The sequence below is a fragment of the Hylobates moloch genome, unplaced genomic scaffold, assembly GCF_009828535.3.
Source record: "Hylobates moloch isolate HMO894 unplaced genomic scaffold, HMol_V3 SCAFFOLD_10, whole genome shotgun sequence".
Lineage (NCBI taxonomy): Eukaryota > Metazoa > Chordata > Mammalia > Primates > Hylobatidae > Hylobates > Hylobates moloch.
Genome location: NW_026652285.1, coordinates 94,712,388 through 94,735,781, shown reverse-complemented (window position 1 = coordinate 94,735,781; position 23,394 = coordinate 94,712,388). Strand labels below are relative to the sequence as shown.

At 40.3% G+C, this 23,394-nt stretch overlaps 2 protein-coding genes across 3 annotated transcripts in view; both read right to left on the bottom strand.

Annotated features, from left to right (window-relative positions):
- Positions 1-5,922: 5,922 nt before the first annotated feature.
- The window catches only part of LOC116474273 (olfactory receptor 1J4), a 32,653-nt gene continuing 15,181 nt past the window's right edge, over positions 5,923-23,394 (bottom strand). The window contains exons 2-3 of one of the 2 annotated variants that reach the window (XM_058445655.1): positions 22,881-22,973; positions 5,923-6,883 (exon numbers count right to left, since the gene is read on the bottom strand). In XM_058445655.1, coding sequence (XP_058301638.1) covers positions 5,923-6,864 — 942 coding nt within the window. In that variant the 5' untranslated portion in view covers positions 6,865-6,883; positions 22,881-22,973. Of the gene's footprint in view, positions 6,884-22,880; positions 22,974-23,394 lie in introns of those variants that run through there. The other variant, XM_032162691.2, reaches the window with a different exon arrangement.
- LOC116474272 (olfactory receptor 1J2) lies at positions 13,948-14,885 on the bottom strand. Its single transcript, XM_032162690.1, is given in 2 exon segments — positions 13,948-14,825; positions 14,828-14,885. Coding segments are annotated over 2 exon segments (936 nt in total).

The following is a 23,394-nucleotide window of genomic DNA, read 5'->3' as shown; positions in this document are numbered from 1 at the left end:
TTGTAAGTGCTAGGGTTATGACACTGAGCAAGACAAAGTCCCTGCTTTCATGACACTTTCATTCTAGGTTATTAATTTGTCAATCATTAAAATTTTGGGGGCACTTGTTTTGTTTGTGGCACTAAGTGGGGATTAAGACAAAAGAAATAAAGATGGAGGTTGCATTCCACGTGCTGCAGAATAGCTAAAGAGATCCCCATTAAAAGGTTTAAATTCAATGTTTAGGTTTCCATGCGGGTTGCCCACCCCATAGTTGGCTAATGTTTCACTAGGAAGGGGGTTAAAGCTCCTTGTGCTCCCTCTGCCCCATGCTGGTCAGAAACGTGCAATGCCACCGTCCTTTTAGTGACTATTAGATGAGAGGAACATGGAAATCCTCTCTCCTTATTTGACTGCAGGTTTGCGTCCACTTCTAAAACGGGCACCAGCAGCTTAAATTAGTTGCAGAGATGGAAAAAATGATGTTTGAAGGTAAATGGGGTTCTGTCTGTCTCCAAAGATCTTAGAAATATTAAAAATATTATTTTAAATATAAGGGCTATATAGTTTTGATTTCTTACATCTGGTATCACCAGGTGTCCACTGGCTACCTAAACTCCTTCCTCATTTAAGTTTGTTTCTGAGACCCAACCTATTCTAAAATGTTTTATGATTGCTGCACTTTTTCAATGAAAACTTATGGAGCATCTTTCATGGAATCAAACTGTTCCAGGCTTCAGCTGTTAGTAAGTACAAATGTGAATCATTTAGATGCCACATCTTAGCACATGAGGATTCCATTTATTTCATGACCTGGAACTGGAATTCTGTTCTTCTCTCTAGAACTCCTTTCCAGCTATTCCCTCAGAGAGTCCTTGAGTAGGATGAGCAGGGCATCATCATTAACCAGAGCTGGAGATGGCTGCAAACATGGAGTCCTCCTGCCCTCATCTCCTTAGTCTACAACTCTCCTTCCATTCTGTTGACATCTATCGCTCTGCTGACCAAAGACCACTGACAGTCTCCTCCAAGCCATTGACCTCTAGCTTTCTTCTAGCATTTGAACTGGCAATGGACTATCCTCCACTTCTCATGATCAGCTCTTTCAGAAGAGGGTTCCCTAGCAGAGCACTAAGGTCCCTGATGACACAGCTAGTGGACATGAGGGAGGCTGAGATGTGAAATCACCAGATACAGCCTCACACTCTATCTAAAATCTATGTCCACCCTGATACCCTAAATCTGCTGCTCAGATTCACCCAATCAACTTTATGTTCTTTACTTGTGGTGGTTTCCTAGGTAGCCTTCTGGTTTCATTCACCATTCTGATCCTCAGGACCTTCAATCCACTCAGTGATAGTGCAGTAAATTTCTGAACCCTGTTGGGTACGGTTTAAGTTCTTTCTCACAGGCCCCAAGCAAACTACAAGATGTGACTGGGTGTCCACTTCAGTTTACTTAATATAATTCTGTGGCTGTTAGGAGTTAGGTCAGCACTGAGCATACAAAGATTCATCAAGGGACACTGTTGCCTATCACTGTTCAACAGTCTAACATTCCTCTATTCCAGCCAGCCAAGAGTTACCAATGTATTCAAAGTTCCAAACTTATTCCTCCCTTGATATACAGTCATACGTTACTTAACTATGGGGATATGTTCTGAGAAATGTTTCACTGGGCAATTTTGTCATCGTGCAAACATCATAAAGTGTACTTACACAAACCTAGATGGGATGGCCTAGTATACAGCTAAGCTATATGGTATAACTAATGCTTCCAGGCTACAAACCTGTACAGCTTGTTAATGTACTAAATACTGTAGGCAACTGTAACACTACGGTAAGTGTTTCTGTGATAGGATTTATTCAGTTCCATTATAAGCTTGAAACCACTGTGGCATATGGAGTCTGTTGTTGACCAAAACATCATTATGAGGCACATGACTATCTTATTACACCCATCCCCCAAACCTAAGCTCAAATTTCTATTCCTTTAAGGTCATCCCTGTCAAAGAGAATTAATGTGATGTTAGCATTAAAATAATTCCCACTGACATAAAGGTTACTTATAAATCTTTGCACCTTGGTCAGGTAATGTGAGCACGGTGTGCTTTGAATCAGAGGTGGGGTAATGGAGAGAGGTGGCATAACAGAAAGCTTCCCGGTGTCCCTTGCCTATTTAGGGATTTTGCTTTCTTCTTGCTCAGAACCCATTTTTAAGAAGCAAATGGTCTTCAATTTGTTTCCTCACTTCCTTAAGACTGTTAAACCTAATCAAAATTATTTAAGGTGCCTAGTCTTCCATTTTGTCATTAAATATCAGTCCAAAGAACCATAAATCAAGAGCAATCCTTCATTCTATTACCTACTTCCCATCAATTACCAATATCGTCTAGTCTACCTTTAAGAGTATTCTCTTCTATATCTTTATGCCATTATCTTCATCCAGGCACACATTATCTGTTACCTGAATGTACAATGAACTTCTAATTAAGCTTCTTGACTCAAGGCACTCCAATCCATTGCCAAACCATCTCACACGTTGGTTACCCGAATAATCTTTTGAAAACACAAGCATAACCTTCCCTGAGATTAATCCCAATTCCACCCCACCCCTAGCCAATGGTGCCTGTCACTTGCAAGGCAATGTCTAAACCTCTTAACAGGACAACCTACCCCCCTCACAATATAGTCTTTGTCTCCCTGTCTAGACTCACCTCTTGATGCTCCCTTGACTCACCACACCTATGTATAGCAACATCATTTTTCTTACATTTCCCTGAACATACCATGTAATTTCAGTGCCATGGCCCACTCTGTCCACTCTAACTAGACTCATTTGTTCCATTATGTATCAATCCTGAGCATCCTTCAACCCCCTACCAAAGAATTACTTCCCCTGTAAAGCTTTTGCTGATATCCAGGCAGCATTAACTATACTCCCTTCTGTTACTACCATGTAAGTATTTCATCGTCTCTAAGCCTCAATTTCCCCAGCTGTAAAATATAGGTAATAACAGTGTATATATATATAGAATTATTATGAGGATTAAATGAGATAATACAGGTACAGCTTTTAATACAATGCCTGACACACAGTAGCCATGCAAAATAAGCACAACTATTCGTGGTGTTATTACATTAAGGCACTTTTGGTACTCATGCATATTTCTTAGTTTACCTGTTGCTACACTATCAGAATATGCGCTTCTTTTGCCTGGAGGCTTTCTCTTTATCCGGTTCTGTTTGATCAAGAATAGTCGCACTGCCTGGCACTGACAGGTAACTTGCTGAATGGCTGCTGAGGAGCACAATCTATAAAATAAAGAATGTTTTACTATTTTTAGTATTAATTCCAACATTGGTCCTTAATTACATACAAATTAAATTGTATGTATATGTGAGTTACACACACACACACATGCACACAGTTCTTGGATTCAAAGATAATAATCAGCACAATATTGATGGGTTTATTTTTTCCTTCAAAAGCTAAGTGAACTTAATTCTTTAGCAAATTCCCCTTCCACTTTCCATCTGTGAGAAAATAAAATAATTTTTGTTTACTCTTAAAATTTCCATGTCAGAATTGTGTGTTATATATGTGCTAAAATCAAGTGCTGGAGCTCCTGGTTCTAGGATATTTTGATTCCTTCCCTCTGAGGAAGGTTGTTCTATTGTCACACTGTGAAAGAATTCATGTTAACTTTTGAGAAGGACGTACACTGGTCACTTGAAACGTCAATAATTGCCAATTTTCAGAACTATTTGTTAACTTGTGAACAAATCACACATTCATGGATTTCAAAAATGCAGCAAGCTTTGTTCTAAACTCAATGAGGTGCTTCACTGGAAAAGGTCATGAATCTTAGCCCTGGCATGGCTAGAGAGAAATGCACTCAAATAAAGTGCACACTTCCACAGTGATTGATGTCCAGTTCTATTTGCATATTCAAATCAATACGGTGCACCCCAGTGTGCTTTGGGCTGTCCAAAACCAAGACAAACTGATCTGGGAGATGAGGTGGACTAGTAGGACAGATAGTGATGAAACACTTCCCAACAGACAACCAAGCTTGCCATTTCTTGAGGAAAAGTCAATCAGAGAAGTGTCACCAGCCTGTAGCTAAAAACGTAAGTGACAATGTTGGCCTCTCTGAAGGATGGGCCTGACAAGACTAGGCAGATCCTCAGGGATCTGAACAACAGAACTGGGGTGCCGGCAGGGAAACTGAACCAGTCACCCAGTTCTACAGATCACATCACCATAGCAGGGATGACAGTGTACAGCAGTTCATGAGTGTGCTGAGGCTACCAAGGCATGCTTTATCTAGACCAACAATAAAGATTCTATCCTTGTTCAGGTTTTGGCTCTGGAAAAGGTCAGGGCTAAGCCTATGAACAAAGTGATTCTGTGCTTGCAGCAAGGAGTGGGGGTGGCACTCTTTGTTGTTCTACAAAGGAATTTGGGATGCCAAAAGGCAGCTACATAAGCCCCCGATGAAGGGTCACTCTTTGAGTCAATATAAAACAAGTGAAGAGTAAAGTATTTTTCTGATCTGTCTTTCCTTACCTACCCACACATCAGCTCAATCATTCTCCTTTAGTTATTTGGTTCTAGCTCAAGCCAGAACAGATGCGTTGCTGTGTCTTAGGGCAGGTTATTGCTTTTGAATTGGGAATATAAGCAACATGCCAAGCTGCCCATGGTCACCATAATTCAGGAGTGTCTGCACAAGTTCTGCTTCAAAACTCATCTCTGATGGAGAAGGTAGAGAAAATTAACATTCATTATTGTTGGTCAGCTGTAGTATTAAGCACAATTTAATATTGCTTTTACTTCAAATAAAAAATATATTAGGTGTTTATAGAACTTTTAATACCAATACAGAGGAAGAAATTAAGGTTCAGAAGAGTTAGGTGAATTGTCTGAGGCAACACAGCCACCACTCTGGTATATAGACATTACAAATGAGATCTATCTTTCCAAATATTCTCCTCTGGCTGCTACAGGATGCTGATTCTCAGAAGCATTTATAATTCTGTTTATCTTTAACTAAGTAGAGGAATGAAAAAAGAGACCTATGTGCCCCTTCACTGGATGGCGAAGAACACAGAAGATAGAAGAAAATGATAGAAGATTACTCAGGCAACTAATACAAACCAGGGGTCACTAAGCTGAGTAGAACACTTTTCAATAAGAGAGACAACGAACAGACTGAATAGGAAAGGGATCAAATTCAGTGAGGGCAACAGAAGGCTCCTGATTGTGAAGACTTTTTTGTTCTTCTTATTCGTTACCTGGAGTGAGTCTGTGTCGTGATTGAAACTCACATGTGTAGTCAGAAAGCTTCATAGACAGCAGGTCTAAACGTGAACTGTTGAATGAAAGTTATTGTAGTCTAGAAGAGCGGTCAGTGTTCCTAAAACCAAGGAGGAACCTCAAGTCCTGAAGTGGAGCAGCTGAACTTAGGACGGTGAATAGCTTTTTGGATCTGTAAAGGGTACTACATAGTTTCTTCTCCTGACCCACCACCATCAACACCAACAACAAAAAATGTGAGAAAGGAATGGAATTGGAAGAAAGAAAGGAAAACACCTTTACAAATACCTAATCCTTCAACTTTTCTATGGCAAGGAAAGCCTGTTAGTCAACATATTTAAACAATTCCTAAGAACAAATAAATTTCCAGGTAATAAAAGGAAAGATTTAAGTTCTGTTAACTACGTAATTTCTGAATCTAATAGGCAAGATAAACAACCAATTATATAAACTCAGAATTCACAATTTACACTAAAGAGGAAAAGGGAGAATAACTGTAACAGAATGCAGTTCAAGTCATCAGAGAGTTACTGAGCACTTATCCCTTGCTGGGATCAGGATTAAGGATCTATCATCTGGAGATAGGTCAATACATATGTCTGTTATAAAGAAGAGTAAATGTCATTGAGATAAGACTGTTGCCCTGTTGAAGAGTCTCTTCAGGGCTCCCTTTATGTCTCTGTTCCTTAGGCTATAAATGAAGGGATTCAGCAATGGGGTGACCACTGTGTACATCACAGAGGCAATTATGTCCTTGTCACTGGAAGCGCTGGATGAGGGGAGAAAATACAGTCCAATAATTGTGCCATAATACAGAGACACCACAGAGAGGTGGGAACCACAGGTGGACAAGGCTTTGAAGATACCCTTGGAAGATGGAGCCTTCAGGACAGTGACCCCAATGTGGCCATAAGAGATCAAGATGCATATTAGTGGTAGAGTAATGACTGCCAGTCCCACAGTGAAAATGACCAGCTCATTGAGGGAGATATCTGAGCATGAGAGCTTGAGTAGGGCAGCAAGGTCACAGAAGAAATGGGGGATGGTGTTGTCAGCACAAAAGGACAGCTGGGCCAGGAGAAGAGAGTGAGACAGGGCATTGGTACAGGAGAGTACCCAGGACACAGCTACTAAGAAGGTACACAGTTCCTCTTTCATGATAGTGGTGTAGCGGAGGGGGTGACAGATGGCCATGTACTGATCGTATGCCATTGAGGTGAGAAGGAAATTGTCCAAAACAGTGAAAAATATGAAAAAATACATCTGAGCTACACACCCTGCATAAGGAATGGATTGATCCTGAGTTTGCATGCTTATTAACATCTTTGGGACAGTGACAGATGAAAAGGAGATGTCAGTGAGAGCCAAGTGGCTGAGGAAGAAGTACATGGGGGTGTGGAGGCAAGAGTCCAGCCGGATAAGCAGGATGATGAGCAGGTTCCCCAGCACCGTGGTCAGGTACATGCCCAGGAACATGGTGAAGAACACAGCCTGCTGCTCTGGCCAGATGGGGAGGCCCAGGAGGAGGAACTCAGACACGCTGCTCTGGTTCTCACTCTTCATGCTGATAGTCTTCTCTCTGCTGGGAATAGAGGACAAAGCAGAAACAAACAAATGTTGATTTACAGCAGGCAGATAAAAATAAGATCCTTTCTACGGATGAATATGCCAATGTCTGTCTACATTGCTATGTCCCTACAAAAAAATCATTTAAAGTAGATGGTTTTTATCACACAAAATGAGATAATCTGCCAACAGAGTAGAGAGTTTGAAATAGAACAGAAGACCAGTCATGTCTAGTCAGTAAAGAGAAAGCTTCACACTGTCTTAGCAGATGGATAGTAAGATAACATCTTTTCAATTTCTATTGTTTCTGTACTTTTAAAAAAACAATCATCGGGCTAGTCGTGAGCCTTCAAGTTGTAACATATTGAACTTTTAAAAATTTGACTTCAAAATCCATTAATAAGCAACATATCGGGATGAAGTTTCAATAGCATATATCCAAAGGAAATTGGATCAAACAGCCAAAGTTTTCATTATGTATAACGTTGATGAGAAAAAAAAACATGTCCATTTATTACAATATCACTGCCATAAAAAAGTAAATCTTACACAAAATATTTAAAGGTGAGAGCTTAGGGAGGTAATTAGGTCATGAGGGTAGTGCCTCATGAATGGAATTGGTGCCCTTATAAGAAGAAACACAAGAACGATAACTTGTCTCAGACATTGCCATGTGAGGACACAGCAGGAAGGCAGCCATCTGCTAACCAGAAAGTGGACCCGCACCAGAAAGCGAATCTGCTGGTTCCTTGATCTGAGGCTTCCCAGGCTCCAGAAATAAATGTCTGCTGTTTAAAGTCACCTAGCTATAGCAGCCCAACCGACTAAGACACTCACTGTACTAAATAATACCGCAAACACCATACCTAATGGTGATATTTTAAAGCATTTCCATTAAAATCAGGAATGAGAAAAACATGCCAGCTTCCTCCACAACCGCTATCTACCCACTAAAATATTCTAAAGCCATGGCATATATGTACACCCATTTTCTTTATCCAGTCTATCATTGATGGGCATTTGAGTTGATTCCATGTCTTTGCTATTGTGAATAGCACTGCAAGGAACATACAGAAAAAGGAATGAGATGATGTCCTTTGCACAGACATGGATGGAGCTGGAAGCCATCCTCAGCAAACTAATGCAGGAACAGAAAACCAAACACCACATGTTCTCACTTATAAGTGGGAGCTGAACAATGAGAACACAGGGAGGAGAACAATACACACTGGGACCCGTTGAGGGAAGTTGAGAGGGTGAAAGAACCAGGAAAAAGACCTAACGCATGCCGGGCTTAATACCTAGGTGATGGGGTTGATAGGTGTAGCAAACCACCATAGCACACGTTTACCTATGTAACAAACCTGCACATCCTGTACATGTACTCCAGAACATAAAAAAAAAAAACCTCAAAAGAGATATTCTAAACCTAAGTTACCAAATCCTGCAAGGCAAGTAGGAATAAGTTTATAATCCCACTGTATCTTAACTGAAAAGTTCCCTTTAAGTCAAATATCAATGCCAAATGCCTAATATATATACCAACATATATTAAGTAAATAGAAAATGTGAGGATTTCATTATAACAGTTGTTAATTGGGAGAAACATTCAGAAGAGCTTTATACAGGTTAAGGATAGGCTTAAAATTATTTGCTTATTTAAGCTGGTAAGTTGAGCATACTCCTATTTCATATGGGAATACCATCCTTCCTTTGAAATTTACCAAAAAGCAGCCAACATAACAGAGTTCTGAATGGACCCGTAGAGAAGATGGGCAAGAATGCCGGGCCCAGGTTCCCTGTCTGTACCTGTTCACTCCAGCATTTTGAGGCTCCTTGGGGCTGTGACCTTAAGGATAGAGCCTAGTGTCTGAGGGTAGTATGCTGTACTGACAAAAGCATTGCAATTAACCCTAGATTCAAGTCCTGGCAACATCACTTCATATTTGTGAGTTCTGGGGAAGTGATCCAGTTGGCCTGAGCTTCAGTTTTCTCATCTCTAATCTGGAGATGAGACTATGAGCCTAAGTCATGAGAATATTGTGAATATTAATAAGAAAACATTTGTGAAGAATGACTGCATACAATCTGAACCAATTTATATTAGTTTCTCACCTGCCATTTCCTGAGTCTCCTTTATTTCTCCCTCCTGATTGCCCACTCCTTTCAACAGGCGGATACTGGCAGAGTTCAGGAGCCACAAGGCCACTTCATCATGAGACTGTGACCAGATGCAGGCAAAGGCCAGAAACAGCAATAATGAAGTTGGGCAGAAAGGCAGCATCCAACCACACCCTAGAGAATGATGGCTCAGATACCTCACTAATCTGGACTTCTCCCTCTCCTTCTCCATTCTCTTCTGGTTTCTCTCATGCTATGTCAATTAGATGACTCCTTCCTGAACTTGTAAATCTATTTAATCCATGGGATTTAGGATTTTGATAAAGTCCCCTGAATCCAATTCAGCCATGCCTATTTCTATCTGCATAAATTCTATGTAAAGACCATGTACGGACTCCACTCCACCACATTCAGCCTCCTGATCACTAAAACCTCAACTACTGCTTGCTGATAACTGATATTTCCTTTATAGTGAGGTTGTGTATTATAGTAGAAGACAAAGCACAGGTTTTGAAGTCAGACAGAAGGAATTCAAATCAAAGTTGTATGTCTTTGGGCAAGGTAGTGCACATCTTAGGAGCCTCAGCTTTTCCTCTCTAGAATTGTGAACATAATCCCTGAATTATAGTAAAAATTAAATAAGGTAAGGTTTATAAAAACACCTCATCCATAGAAGGTGTCATATATGAGATGACATTGTTTCCATTAAAATAAAGTGCAAAGACCTCTAGGGAACAAACTCAGTGTCTTATATTCAGTGCAAACCAGGCAAAAATTATTGGGGTAGTAGATGTTGCCTGGGCTCAAAGTTTGCTGCCTCTGATGAAGGTTTAAGAATACACTACGGATTACAGGCAGGAAATTATCAAGCAGACTCTAATAAGAAGATGCAGTATGGATGCTACACAAAAGAAGAAAGGACCCAAAGCTCTCTATCTAAACATGTCCTTCAAACATACTTTCAGAAAGTAGCTGTGCTGTCTAAAGGGAAGGAAATGATCAGGGACTTTGGAAAGAAATATTAGAGAGGGCTCTCTAACACTGCATGCAGTAAATAAGCCCAAATTCTAATATCTAGAACATGAATGATGAGATGAGACCCCTAGCTTGGATTTTGAGGATATGCCCACCAATTTATGTAGCCAGCTGGCCCTATCCCTCATCTCCCCAGAACCTGGGGTTAAAGACATGAGAGTCATTGGCCAGTGGTGATTGTTGCATCCCTGTCTTTAGGAACTGGGAATAAAAAATGACTCCAGAAGAGCACAGAGAAATGCTGAGCACCCGTATACACACACACACACACACACACACACACACACACACACACACACACACCCCTGCTCCTGGAGAAGGATACCCAGTCCTAATCTGAACTTTATGCTCAAGTCATTCCTGGGAGTATGACTGGTTTCTCAGCTTCTTTCTAGGAGACCAAGGGACCAGAGTTAGTCTCTGAATTCTGTGGTCCTAAACCTCACTGACATCGGAGAAAAAAAGTCATGAACCTGGAGCTTACTCTTCTCAATTTACAGGCTTCAGAAATGGAGAGGTAACAAGTCTATTCTACCCACCAGGGAGAGGACCTAAGGGGACAGGGCACCAAGCTCACAGTTAAGAGACCTGCATTAAACACGCATTAATTGCTCAGTTTTCCTCCTACTTTCCCCAGGACAGATGCCCTCGGGCAGTGGTCTCTAAACTTTGATGTTCATCAAAATTACCTGGGGAGCTTGTTAAAGATCAGGTCCCAGCTCCACCTCCAGAGATGTTCATTCATGAGATCTGGGGCCAGATATTCTGAGGCAAGTGGCTCTAAGGGCAGACTGCAAGGAATCTCTGTCCTTAGGAAGAGTGTCAGGCCCTGTGAATTTAAGTCCAAAGAGAGATGGGGAAAGACCTCCCCTGCCAGATTCTGGTTTCCCCTGGTTAGGTGTTAGGTTGAGATGTCTATAGAGATTTTTCTCTCAGATGAAAATTCTTTTTTGGTTTGCTGCTTATAAAACTAATTCCTCTTTATGATGGAAATACAAATAACATAAACATAAAAACAAAGGAGAAAGTCAAAGTATCTCACCCTTTCATGATTCATTTTTTATCCTTCTAAAAAGGCATTTTCACTATTCACAATAGCAAAGACATGGAATCAACTTAGGTGTTTATCAATGGTGCACTGGATAAAGAAAATGTAGTACACCATGGAATACTATGAAGCCATCAAAAAGAATGAAATCATGTCCTTTGCAGCAACATGGATGCAACTAGAGGCCATTATCCTAAGCAAATTAACACAGAAACAGAAAACCAAACACTGTATGTTCTCACTTATAAGTGGGAGCTAAACATTAGGTACACGTGGACATAAAGATGGGAGCAATAGACACTGAAGACTACTAGAGAAAGGTTGAAAAACCAACTATTGGGTACCACGCTCAGTATCTGGGTGATGGTATCATTTGTAGCCCAAACCTCAGCATCATGCAATACACCCATGTAACAAACCTGGACATGCACCCCACGAATGTCAAACAAAAGTCAAAATTAAAAAATAATAATTAAATGAAAAATAAAATGACTTATTCGTAAACATGTCTGTTTACATAATGGGATTTATTTTATAGTACTTTATAGCTTTCATTTTCTGTGATAATTTATTGTCACCGTGTTTGCATTTCTATGTCTATGCACATCTATACATACATATCTACTTAAGATTTTTTATTTTATTCACTGTGAAATTTTATTAAAGACTATGAAATGCCTTAAAATCGTCTCTTTTTTGAGCTGTCTGATCAAGGCTACTTTAATATCTTCAAAAGCATCATTTTTAATGTGCTGCATTGTCTTAATTCCTTAGTGTCTGCGGCTTGCCCTTTTGAAAAGAGGAGAAATAACTGTGAAAATGCTTGTGAATCATAAGTGGGAGCTGAATGATGAGAGCACATGGACCCAGGGAGGGGAACATCACACACCGGGGCCTGTTGGGGGGTAGGGAGCAAGGGGAGGGACAACATTAGGACAAATTCCTAATACATGCGGGGCTTAAAACCAAATGACAGGTTGATACGTGCAGCAAACCACCAAGTACATGTATACCTATGCAACAAACCTGCACATTCAGCACATGTATCCCAGAACTTAAAGTAAAATTAAAAAAAAAAAAAATGCTTGTGAAAATACATGAACAATGGAAGTTCAGGTTGAACTCTGTGGAAACACAGGCAACAATGCCAGATTGTTTTCACCCACTCAAGCCTAGGTGAAAGGTTATAGAATGAAATTAGCTGAATAACAGGGAAGTTGCTACTGCAATATTCCACACATAGATCAAATATCAAACTCCTTCAAAATGCACAAGTATTTCTATCCTCGCATCTCAGACTCCAGTTTAAGCCATCACCAATGCGATCCCAGTTACTGCTTACATAGTAATTAGCCTTATCTTTATGTATAAAACTGAGTAAACATATTGCATTTTGCATAGAGCCAATGTGACAAAAAGAGCAGATATAAAGACTGAGGTAAAAATAACAATAATATGGATTGGATCCACAACAAATGCTATTTTATGGGATATGTCAAAAAACATGGCAAACTAAGTGAGCCATTTATAAATGAATGACACCATTTAACATAAAATTGTTCAATATTCTGCCAAGAACTCGTGTCCCTTTGTGGGGTTATAGTTTTTCTGAAATCATCTAGTGTTTCCTAACCAATATACAATTTAATGTGCATCATGTGTGAAATAATTGTTTCAGTTAGTTCAGAAATATGAAAATACGTTGTTAGAGTTATTATAGATCATATGAACCTGCCCCAATCTTTCAAGGAAAATCAGAGCATTTTGAGTGACATTAGAAAAGTTACACGACACACTGAAATTCCACGAGGCTTAATGGAAACAAGAAGTCACAGATGGACACCGGATGTAATTTTTTTCCAAAGTTTGGCTTCGTTTTCATTACATATATAGGTCGGCGTGATGATACAAACCATGATATGGAGTAGCTGGGTATTTCTATATTATATACAAATGAGATAATTTAGAGATTGGGGAGAGGAATTTACCACAGCTAGAGTTAATCCAAAAATATCAACATGAATCACTCATTTCTCTATTACTGAAACAACTTAAGGTGTCTCTTGTTTCCTTCCATCTACTACCAGAATTCAGGTGAGGTGTTATAAATGTGTGTCCCACAACTTCCAAGATTTAGTGAACATTCTACAGCATCGTTTCATGTGGCAGCTTGTTAGGAATGCAAATTCTTAGACCTGACCCAAAATTCTACTAAATCATAATTTGTAGTGGTAGATCAAAGGAATTTGAGTTTTGACAATCTTTCCAGAAATTCTCATGTACCCTAACATTTGAGAAGCGTTACCTTTCATTCTTCATTTGGAAGACAGGACTATCCTTCATGAAAGACAGTCAGTGCTGAATCTGGAGTGGCACTTTTAGGAAAATGATGCTTTCCAAGAGTTAGCACTTGAATTTGATTATATTTCCAAGGAGACTGGTATGAAGCACTACTTCACTAATGATCCCACTCAGTCTACATTATAGAGAACAGTAAAATAATACAGCTAATTCTTTCAATTCTATGTTCTGTTAAAGCCTGGGATTATGGGCCAAAAATATACATGTCTCCAAACATCTCCTCAAATGAGAGATAAGAAAACTGTATATTATTGTATTATTATGTCCCTTCTCCAAGTTGCAGAAATAAATAATAAAATTAATTTAGCATTCACTGATCAAAAACTATTTATAAAGAATAGCATTATTAATAAGAGAATGGAATTCTGGTCAACAAATATTTACCAATTACATTCAACATGTTAACATTTGTCTTAGATCTTCAGGACATAAAAGGTTTTGAGATATATTCAAATGGAAAATCAAATATAGGAAATAAACCAAAATGAGATTATAATTTTTAAAAAAGTCAGATGTCACCAAAAAAAAACTGTTGCTCTACTGAAGAGTTTCCCAAGGGCCTCTGTCATGTCCCTGTTCCTAAAGCTGTAGATAAAGGGGTTCAACATGGGTGTGACCACTGTGTACATGACAGCCACAATGACATCCTTGTCAATGGAACTGCTTGTGGTCGGGAAAAGGTACTGGCCAAATATTGACCCATAATAGAGAGACACCACAGAAAGATGGGAGCCACACGTGGACACTTTGTGGATCCCTTTGGTTGAAGGGACCCTCAGGATGGTGGCCCCAATGTAGCCATATGATACCAGGATACACATGAATGGCAGGGTAATGACCACCACCCCTACTGTGAACATGACCAGCTCATTGAGGAAGATATCTGAGCAGGACAGCTTGAGCAGGGCAGCAAGGTCACAGAAGACGTGGGGGATGGTGTTCGCAGCACAGAAAGACAGCCGGGTCAGGAGAAGGGTGTGAGAGAGGGAGCTGGCACAAGACAGAATCCAAGGTACAGCCACTAAGAAGACACAGAGCTCTTCCCTCATGATGACAGTGTAGTGGAGAGGGTGACATATGGCAACATATCGGTCATATGCCATTGATGTAATAAGGAAGCTGTCCAGGTCAGTAAAAAATATAAAAAAATGCATCTGAGAAATGCATTCCTCATAGAGGATCGATTTGTACTTAGTCTGCATGTCCATCAGCATCTTAGGGACAGTGACAGGTGAAAAGGAGATGTCAGTGACAGCCAAGTGGCTGAGGAAGAAGTACATGGGGGTGTAGAGGCAAGACTCTAGCCGGATAAGCAGGATGATGAGCAGGTTCCCCAGCACCGTGGTCAGGTACATGCCCAAGAACAGGGCGAAGAATGCGGCCTGCTGCTCTGCCGGATGGGGAGGCCCAGGAGGAGGAACTCGGACACGCTGCTCTGGTTGTCAGGGCTCATACTCCTTTGCCCTCTGATGGAGATGAAGAATGCTTGAGAACATTAGAGACTCTGAAATTATCATTTTTAGCAGTCATATTAAAAGATGTACGTTTTAACGTAGACACAGGGAGAGGAACAACACACACTGGGGCCGACTGGGGGTGCCGGGGGAGGAAGAGCATCAGAAAAAATATACAATGCATTGTATATATGTGTGTGTGTATATATATGTATATATATGTGTGTGTGTATTATATATGTGTGTGTGTATATATATGTATATATATGTGTGTGTGTATATATATGTATATATATGTGTGTGTGTGTATATATATATATGTTTTATTTCAGAAAGTGCAAAATTTAACCTGCTTCTCATATTTTTCCTTATATGTTATGTAAGAAAACTAGAAAAAAGTATTGAGGCAAATGTTACTGAGAGTCAGCATTTCTTGGTTCGATAACAAAACACAAATCTTGCACCTGTGGGACTGAGGACTAGGCTGTGGAGAAAGGTGTTTCAGCCAAATTACTGCCCCCAAAAGTTAATGTGGTGAGTGTTCCAAGCCATGAGTCACAGCACAGCAACCATTAGAAGATTTGACTTCACCCAGCCATTGTTAAATTTCAGATGAGAGGTGGCCTTTTCAAATAAAAGCATGTAAAGAATAGTATTCCTCAAATTACTGTTCTTCAAAGAACATTTTTTTTTATTTAATTTAAGTTCTGGGGTACATGTGCAGGACGTGCAGGTTTGTTACATAGGTAAACGTGTGCCATGGTGGTTTGCTGCATCTATCAACCCATCACTGAGGTATTAAGCCCCACATGCATTAGTTATTTATCCTGATGCTCTTCCTCCCGCACCCCCTGACAGGCCCCAGTGTGTGTTGTTCCCCTCCCTGTGTCCATGTGTTCTCATTAGAACAGTTATCATTATGCATACATTTTTATTTGTTTCCATTACGTAGAGGGTTCCTAAGACATTCTGGATTATATCAATTCATTTTCTCTACTGCAGTCTTGAAGATCTTTTTTTAAACTACCTTTCAACATGACTTCCCTGTCTAAAAATTCTCAAAGGATTCCCATTGACCTTTCAGATTAGAGTGTAACAATCTTAATATGGCTTAAAGGCCCTGCAAAACCTGCATCTCTCCTACATTTCCAATTTCTTTCTTGCCCTCCCTTTCCCCTTCACCCTTGCTGACTTCTCCGTTCTAACCTTGCTGGAAGGCACATTTCCATTTAATGTCATTTAGACTTCTTCCCCTTAGTGGATGTGGATCTCTTGTGATTCCCTGGCATGTTGAGAAAGTAAAGACCAGACTGGCTATGAGAAAATATTTTAGGCAAATTTACTTATGCTTTATTGTCTACTGTCAACACAAAGCAGTTTAAGTGACATTATCTTAAATTATATTCAAAGTTACATTTTCTAGTTCTTTTCCAATCCAGTCTCCCTTTCCTCCCTAGGCAATAACACTCATCCCATAACAAACTGTGAAGGCTATTATCAAAAGATGGCAAAAGAAGTGAGATTTTAGGTGTACCCCAAGTTTTCAGCTCCCTCTTGGATACTCCTGTCATCTTAAAACACAACACCTGCTGGTCAGCTGTGGTAAGCAGAATAAGAACCCCCAAAGGTGTCCACATCCTGATCTCCAGAACCTGTAAATCTGTTATGGTGCATTCCAACGGGGGATTAAGGTTGTAGATGGAATTAAGGTTGCTAATCAGCTGACTTTAAAATGGGGAGCTTATCCTGGATTATCTGGGTTGGCCCAATGTGATAACGAGTCCCTTAAATGTGGAAGAAGATGTAGAAGAGTTAGAATCAGAGAGGTATTCAAAGATGTTATGTTGTTGGCTCAGAGGATGAAGGAAGGGGCCATGAGCTAAGGAACGCAAGTGGCCTCTACAAGCTAGAAAAAAGCAAGAAAACAAGATTATGCTCTAGAACCTCTGGAAGAAATGCCGACCTCTTCAGTTTTAACCCAGTGAGACCCATTTTAGACTTCTGACCTCCAGAACTGTGATATAATAACATTTGTGAGGTTTTTCTAAACCACTAAGCTTGTGGTAATTTGTTAAAGAAGTAATAGAAAACTGATACATCAGCATTGGAAAGACTTCAGGTTTATCCAAATATTCTGGTTATCTAGGGACCAGAACGCAACAAAATCCATGTGTCCTTCCCCAACTTTCATCTTGCATCCAACAAAACAAAGCAATCACTCAGCAGAGCTAATCCTTAACTCACCAGCAGGGAAACAAGGCTGCTATCTCATTGGAAGCATTTGTCACTAATCATAAATGAGACTCTATACCATCCCTCTCCTACAAAATTTCAATATTCCTTTAATAAGGAATATTCCTTTAATAAAATTTCCTTTAATAAGAAAAGGCAGAGAGTTAGAGAGGGCTCTTATCCATCCAATGGGCTTCTGGCCTAGAGCAAAAATTCAGCAGAAGACAAGTCGGTGGCAGGTTTCAAATCTTTCAGTTTTTAAATCTAGCTATATAGATCTCATCCTAACTCCTTAAAGACATCCCCACCCTAACATACATATTGAGGTCAGTAAACACAGTGTTCAAAGTGTGCTAGGCTCAAGCATCTTCCTTTTCCTAATCTTCTCCTTCTCCTCCTCCTCTTCCTCCTCCTTCTCCTCCTCCTTCTTCTTCTTCTTCCCCTTCTCCTTCTTCTCCTTCTCCTTCTCCTTTCTCTCTCTCTCTCTCCCTCTCTCTCTCTCTCTCCCCCCCTCACTCTCCCTCCCTCCCTCCCTCCCTCTCTGCCCTCTGCCCCCACTTTGACGGCAATGTGAGACTAGAGAAAAAGCCACAGATTTTGGAATAAGATAGGCTTGGTCATCATAAAACTTTGATTGTGGCATTTTTGTCCATGGCAGGTCTCTTAACTCTTGTGAATCTCAGAAAGATGAAGATCTTTAAACAGGATGCAATGATACCCCATAAGGTTATTGTAAGATGAAATGAGATGACATATTTGAAACCCCTAGTACCTTTGCTTGCATAGTGCTCAGCAAATGTTGGTTTCCCTCCTGCCACAAGTAAAGACAAAATGCAAATCTACCCAGAGAGGAGCCAGAGGAATTTATGTCCTTTTACACGCAGGAGAAAATTATCCATATCAATTCCTTTGCTGGACTCCGGGTGTGGATTCCTTAGACAAAGTTGTGGAATTGAGTATACAAACTGCTGGCAAACCAAGAGCATAAACATAGAACACATATGAGCACAGGGGGAAAATGATCATTCTACTGCTGGAGTTCTCATTCAGACAAGTGAGAAACAGGCACTACTTACCAGGGAGGGAAAACAAAAGGGAAATTCAGGAGAGAGCCTTGTTCTCGCATAAGTAGCTTATATTCTGATGCCCAGCAGCTGAATGCAATGCCTTGGTGTAGACTGTATTTGGGGATAAGCTGGATAATTTATAAGGCAGCCAAGTGCCAGTCCCTCAGCAGCCTACCAAGACTCAAAGCCAATGGCAAGAGGATAACTGAGTGTTCAGCAAGATATAAAGAGATGACTTTGTTTACCCTAATCCCAGCCTCCTAAGTATTTCCCCTTTAATGACCCTTTTTAACTCCATTCTTCTTTTCATCTTCAGGTGCCCTCTGATTGCTTCAAAGGTCATGACTTATCTGACAGTTCTGACACAAGCAAACATCAGGAACTAAACAAGTGACTCCTTTGGAGAGATGTTTGTCCTTATAAGGCACATGCATTCATTAAACAACCAGATCCTTGAAACCTACCACAGATAAGGCACCATATTCGTGTTGTCCTGACTGAACAGATAGGAATATGCTTGTCATCAAAGAAAAATTATCCCAAATGTTGGCAGTTGAATAATTTTTACAGCCAATGAAGGACACATTTTGGAAGTGTAGGAGGCCTTCCCAAAATTCCTGATTTAAACACCAAAACAACTTTGGAATGCTTGGATTCTGTGCTGTTCAGATCTGGTTTTCTATGTCAGGATCCAAGGCAGAAAAATATTCCTCCAGTATGTCAGTCTCTCTCTTCGTTCATCTTTTTCTCCTTTTGCCCTTTTCTCTCATCCTGTCTATGTCTGCCACTCAATATCTCTCTGTTCCTTCCTTCTCTCTCTTCCTCTATCTCTCTGTGTGTGTCTTTTTACATTCTATCTCTTCCCCCCATGCCAACTGCTGCCTTCTGTTTCTTCCTCATCTATATCCACTTATAAACTTATCTATTGCTGAGAGGGAAAAAATACCCATTCCATCCCCAGTGCTTACCTTCCCTGCATTTATGATCCAATGTTTGATGGATAAGTGTGTCCTAAGGTTCTCATTATGGGATCTAAAAACCAGCTTCCAAGATCCTAGACATTTCTCAGACATCAAGAATAAAAGCTACCAGTGCAAACGCATTCCTGTTTACAGCCCCAGAGCTGTGAATTGAAGAGCTTAACTAACTAAGGAGAAAACTCTAGGGAGTAGGAGATTGAACTGGTAATCTCCAGTTAAAGATATGCATAAAACATGAATTAATTGTCCAATTTTCCCCTTGATTCCACTGGGAAAGGTATTCTGTGGGAGGATAGTTGTCCTGGGAACATTAGAGGGTGAGTATACAAAGAAAAGATCTCAAAGTACCCTCAGTCTCTCTTCTGCTCTACCATCTGTTTTTCCAGCCTTAATCACACTTTGGATAAATCCTAGGGAGGTTAAAAAAAATACTGACTCCAACCATGTTTAAATAGAAATCCATATGACTGCTGGGCTCTGGGAATTTAGGTAGAACCATATCCCACTCAAAGGGACCTTACTGAGTCCTACTCACCAGGTAGCCCAAAGGAAGTGACTTGTATTTCTTCTCTCTGGTGAACATGAGGAAATACAAAAGGAGAAAGAGGCAGAGATCATCATCTTTTTTGAGGTTTTATTGTTTCACTGAGAAACTTAGGTATGGTTATATCAAATAAAAATAGTTTTCAAGGAAGAAATGAAACAAGGAGAGAAGGAAGAGAAGGGAAAGAAAACTAAATGAACAAAAACAAAAGAAAACAAACTTGCAAATAGAAAAAAACAAGTTGACACATAAAATCTAGAAAAAATGACTCAAAATTGAAAAGCTTCAGGTTCTCTGAAATTGATCTTTTGAGGAAAATGGTCATTTATCATGCCAATCGTGATTCTTAGGGGTGAGATATATAGGGATATAGGACAAATAAAGAAGTATTTATAGCTTGAGATAATAATGCTTGAAGATTTATTTTGGCCTTTTTCTTATCTAGGTCTAAGACATTATAGATACAGCAAAGTTTATGCTATGTTTGAATGTCTGTCCCCTTCAAAACTCATGTTAAAACTTAATCCCCAATGTGTCAGTGTTGAGAGGTGGGCCCTTTAAGAGGTGATTAAGTCTTGAGGGCTCTGTCCTTATAAATGGATTTACCCATTCATAGATTAATGGGTTAATTGATTAATAGGTTATCATGACAGCGGGACTGGTAGCTTTGTAAGAAAAGAAAGAGAAATCTGAGCTAACATACTCAGCCCCCTTATTATGTGATGCCCTGAACTGCCTCAGGACTCTGCAGAGTCCTCACCAGCAAGAAGGTCCTCACAGGATGCAGCCTCTTGACTTTAGACTTAGTCTCCAGAATTGCAAGAAATAAATTCCTTTTCTTTATAAATTACTTAGTCTCAGGTATTCAGTTATAACAACAGATAACAGACTGAGAGAGCTTATATGTGGGCAGCTTCTTTCTAGGTGTGATGACCCTGTATTTACTACCACAACTTTATATAACTTGGAGCAGAAGGACTTGGAGACTCTGTCAACTCAGTATCATTGAAGTCCAACAGCATTCTAGGCAAAACCCCGGGAAGACAGTTGAAAGAATATTGGCCAGTAGCAGCTTAGCAAACTCAAAGTGGGCTGTAAGATAGTTTAGCTGTAGGAACTGGATGCTCTGGGAAGGACACACCAGACACTTGGTGCACTGGGAAGTGCAACTCCATTGTACGGCAAGTGGGCAGATTGAATAGACACAGTCAGATACAGGATGCAGGGAGCTCAGATGCCAGATACAGGAAGCTATGAAAGTAAGCAGTATAGACAGGGTAGACTGTAAGGCAAAGACAAAGGTACCTGTGGTGGGTTTGGACAGATTGAAATACAATAGATCAGATGGGGACACCTTGGACTAAAGTCTGACACATTACAGACAGAGAAATGACATGTATGTGGTCACAAGGGGACTTAAAGTAGGACTGGTGAAAAACATTATTCTCACTGGAAAGCAAAGGACAAGTTATTACATCTCACACCTCTTACGACTAAGAAAAAAGCACAGCATTTGGTAGGCCTCTTCATATTTTGAAAACAGCACACACCACATTTGTAATACTTCTCTGACCAATTTATCAAATGACTTGATAAACTTCCAGCTTTAAGTAAGCTCTAGAACAAGATAAGAATCTGCAGCTGGTTCAGACTGCGGTACAAGGGACCATGCTAATTGGATCATCTGAATGGGCAGAACTCACAGTGGTAGAGGTATCCGTGGTAGATAGTGGCGTTATATGGATCCTCTGGTAAACTCCAATAGAAGAGTTGCAAGGCAGTGTTTCTGGAGCCAGGAACTGCTAGGGAGCTACTGGGCTTTAGCAGAGCAGAGTGCCTAACCATGGGACATCCAGTGACAGAACCTGAGAATTGTCAGGCACAAAAAGTGGTAAGGTCAGATAGACACAGCAGCAAATATGGCATGGGGCCTTAGTAGGTCTGGAGAGCAAAAGTAAACTTCAGAAACAGGTAGCCTGGACCCCCAGATCACCTAACTACGTTGCATTGAAGTCTGTCCCTCAGCCCTTACCTATGGCCTCATGAGGATTTCCATACAACTAACTGAAAAAGAGAAAAAAAGTCCTGGGCTTGGTTCATAGACGGATTGGCCATATATGTTTGTGGGAGCTGAAAATTGACTTCTGTTCCAGTTCAGACCTGATCAGGGTGGCTCTAAACAACTGTGATCAAGGGAAATACTCCCTGCTCAAAAAGTTCTTGTGCAGTGTACCTGGTCATATCTTATGTAAATGACCTGAGGTAAAGATATGCATGGATTCTTTGGTGCTGGTGAATGACTTAGTTGTTTGTCAGGGGCCTGGAGGGAGTAAGACTGGAAGTTCAGAGATAGAGTATTTTTGAAAAATAAAGTGGATGAACCTATGAGACTGGACACAAAGTACATGGGTTTTTATATCTTATGTCAATGCCTACCAGAGAGCATCCACTTCAGAGAAGATGCTGAACAACAAGATTAATATAATTATTTATCCAGTGGTGGTTAACCACATTCTATCCTTCACCAATGTGGTGTACAATGGATCCATCAGTAAAGTTCCTATGGCAGTGGAGGTAGAGGCTATGCATGAGTCCAACAGCATGGACTTCCTCTCACCATGGATGATCTAGCTACTGCCACTGCTGAATGTTTAACCTAATAGCAGCTCAGACAGATGCTGAGCCCTCAATATGTTGTTATTCTTCTGGGGGACCAAATGGTTACTGGGACAAGTTAATTACATTCAACACCTTTCAGACCTGAGTGCAATGATTCTTCTTTACTGGAATTTTCAGATACTCTTGTTTTGGATTTTCCTTTCCCTCCCCCATGCCTCAGCCACTACCACTATTCAAGATCTCATTTATCATCATATCCCACATGACATCATCTCACATGGTGAAGGGGGTGGTACAATGCACATATAGCTATAAAGCTCTTTGCTCCTATCCTATACCACATCACTTAAATTTGTTTGATTGAATATTGGAATGTCCTCAGAAAATCAACTAAGACAATCACCTGTAGATAATCTCCTGGAGGGATAGAATACTATTCTTCAAGATGCAATACATTCTTTGAACCAATGACCATTATAAGATATTAGGTCCTCCATAAGAAGAATGCATTTAGACTAGGAACTGAAAGTTAGAAGGAGTGGCCCCTCTTACCATACTTCCTGATGACTGTCTTGGAGGCATTTATGCTTCTGGTATCTTGAACTTTTTGCTCTGCTGAACTGGAATTCCAGATCCTGGATAATCCTACCAGGAAACACAGTAAATATTCCACTAAGCCTAAAGATATGGTTACTGCTTAATCATTTGAATTCTTCCTGTTAGTAGACCTGCAGAAAAAAAAAAAGTACTATGTTGGCAGGTTACTTGACCCTACTTATCAACTTATCATGAGAAGGTTCTGCTACATAATGAAGGCAGAGAAACGTCTGGAATTCTGGGGATTCACTGAACACTTTTTGGTGTTTTCATGCCCATTGGCTGCTCTTGCAGCAACCATGATCTTTCAAGGCCTGAGCATCCTCAGAGATGAAGGTCTGTGTGATCCTTCCAGACAAGCATCCTGGAACAAGGTACGTGTTCTAATGAACAAAGTAAGGGGAATCTAAGATGGATGGTGGAGAAGTGAGATGGTGAATTTAAGTTGCAGCCTTGAGACCAAATGAAG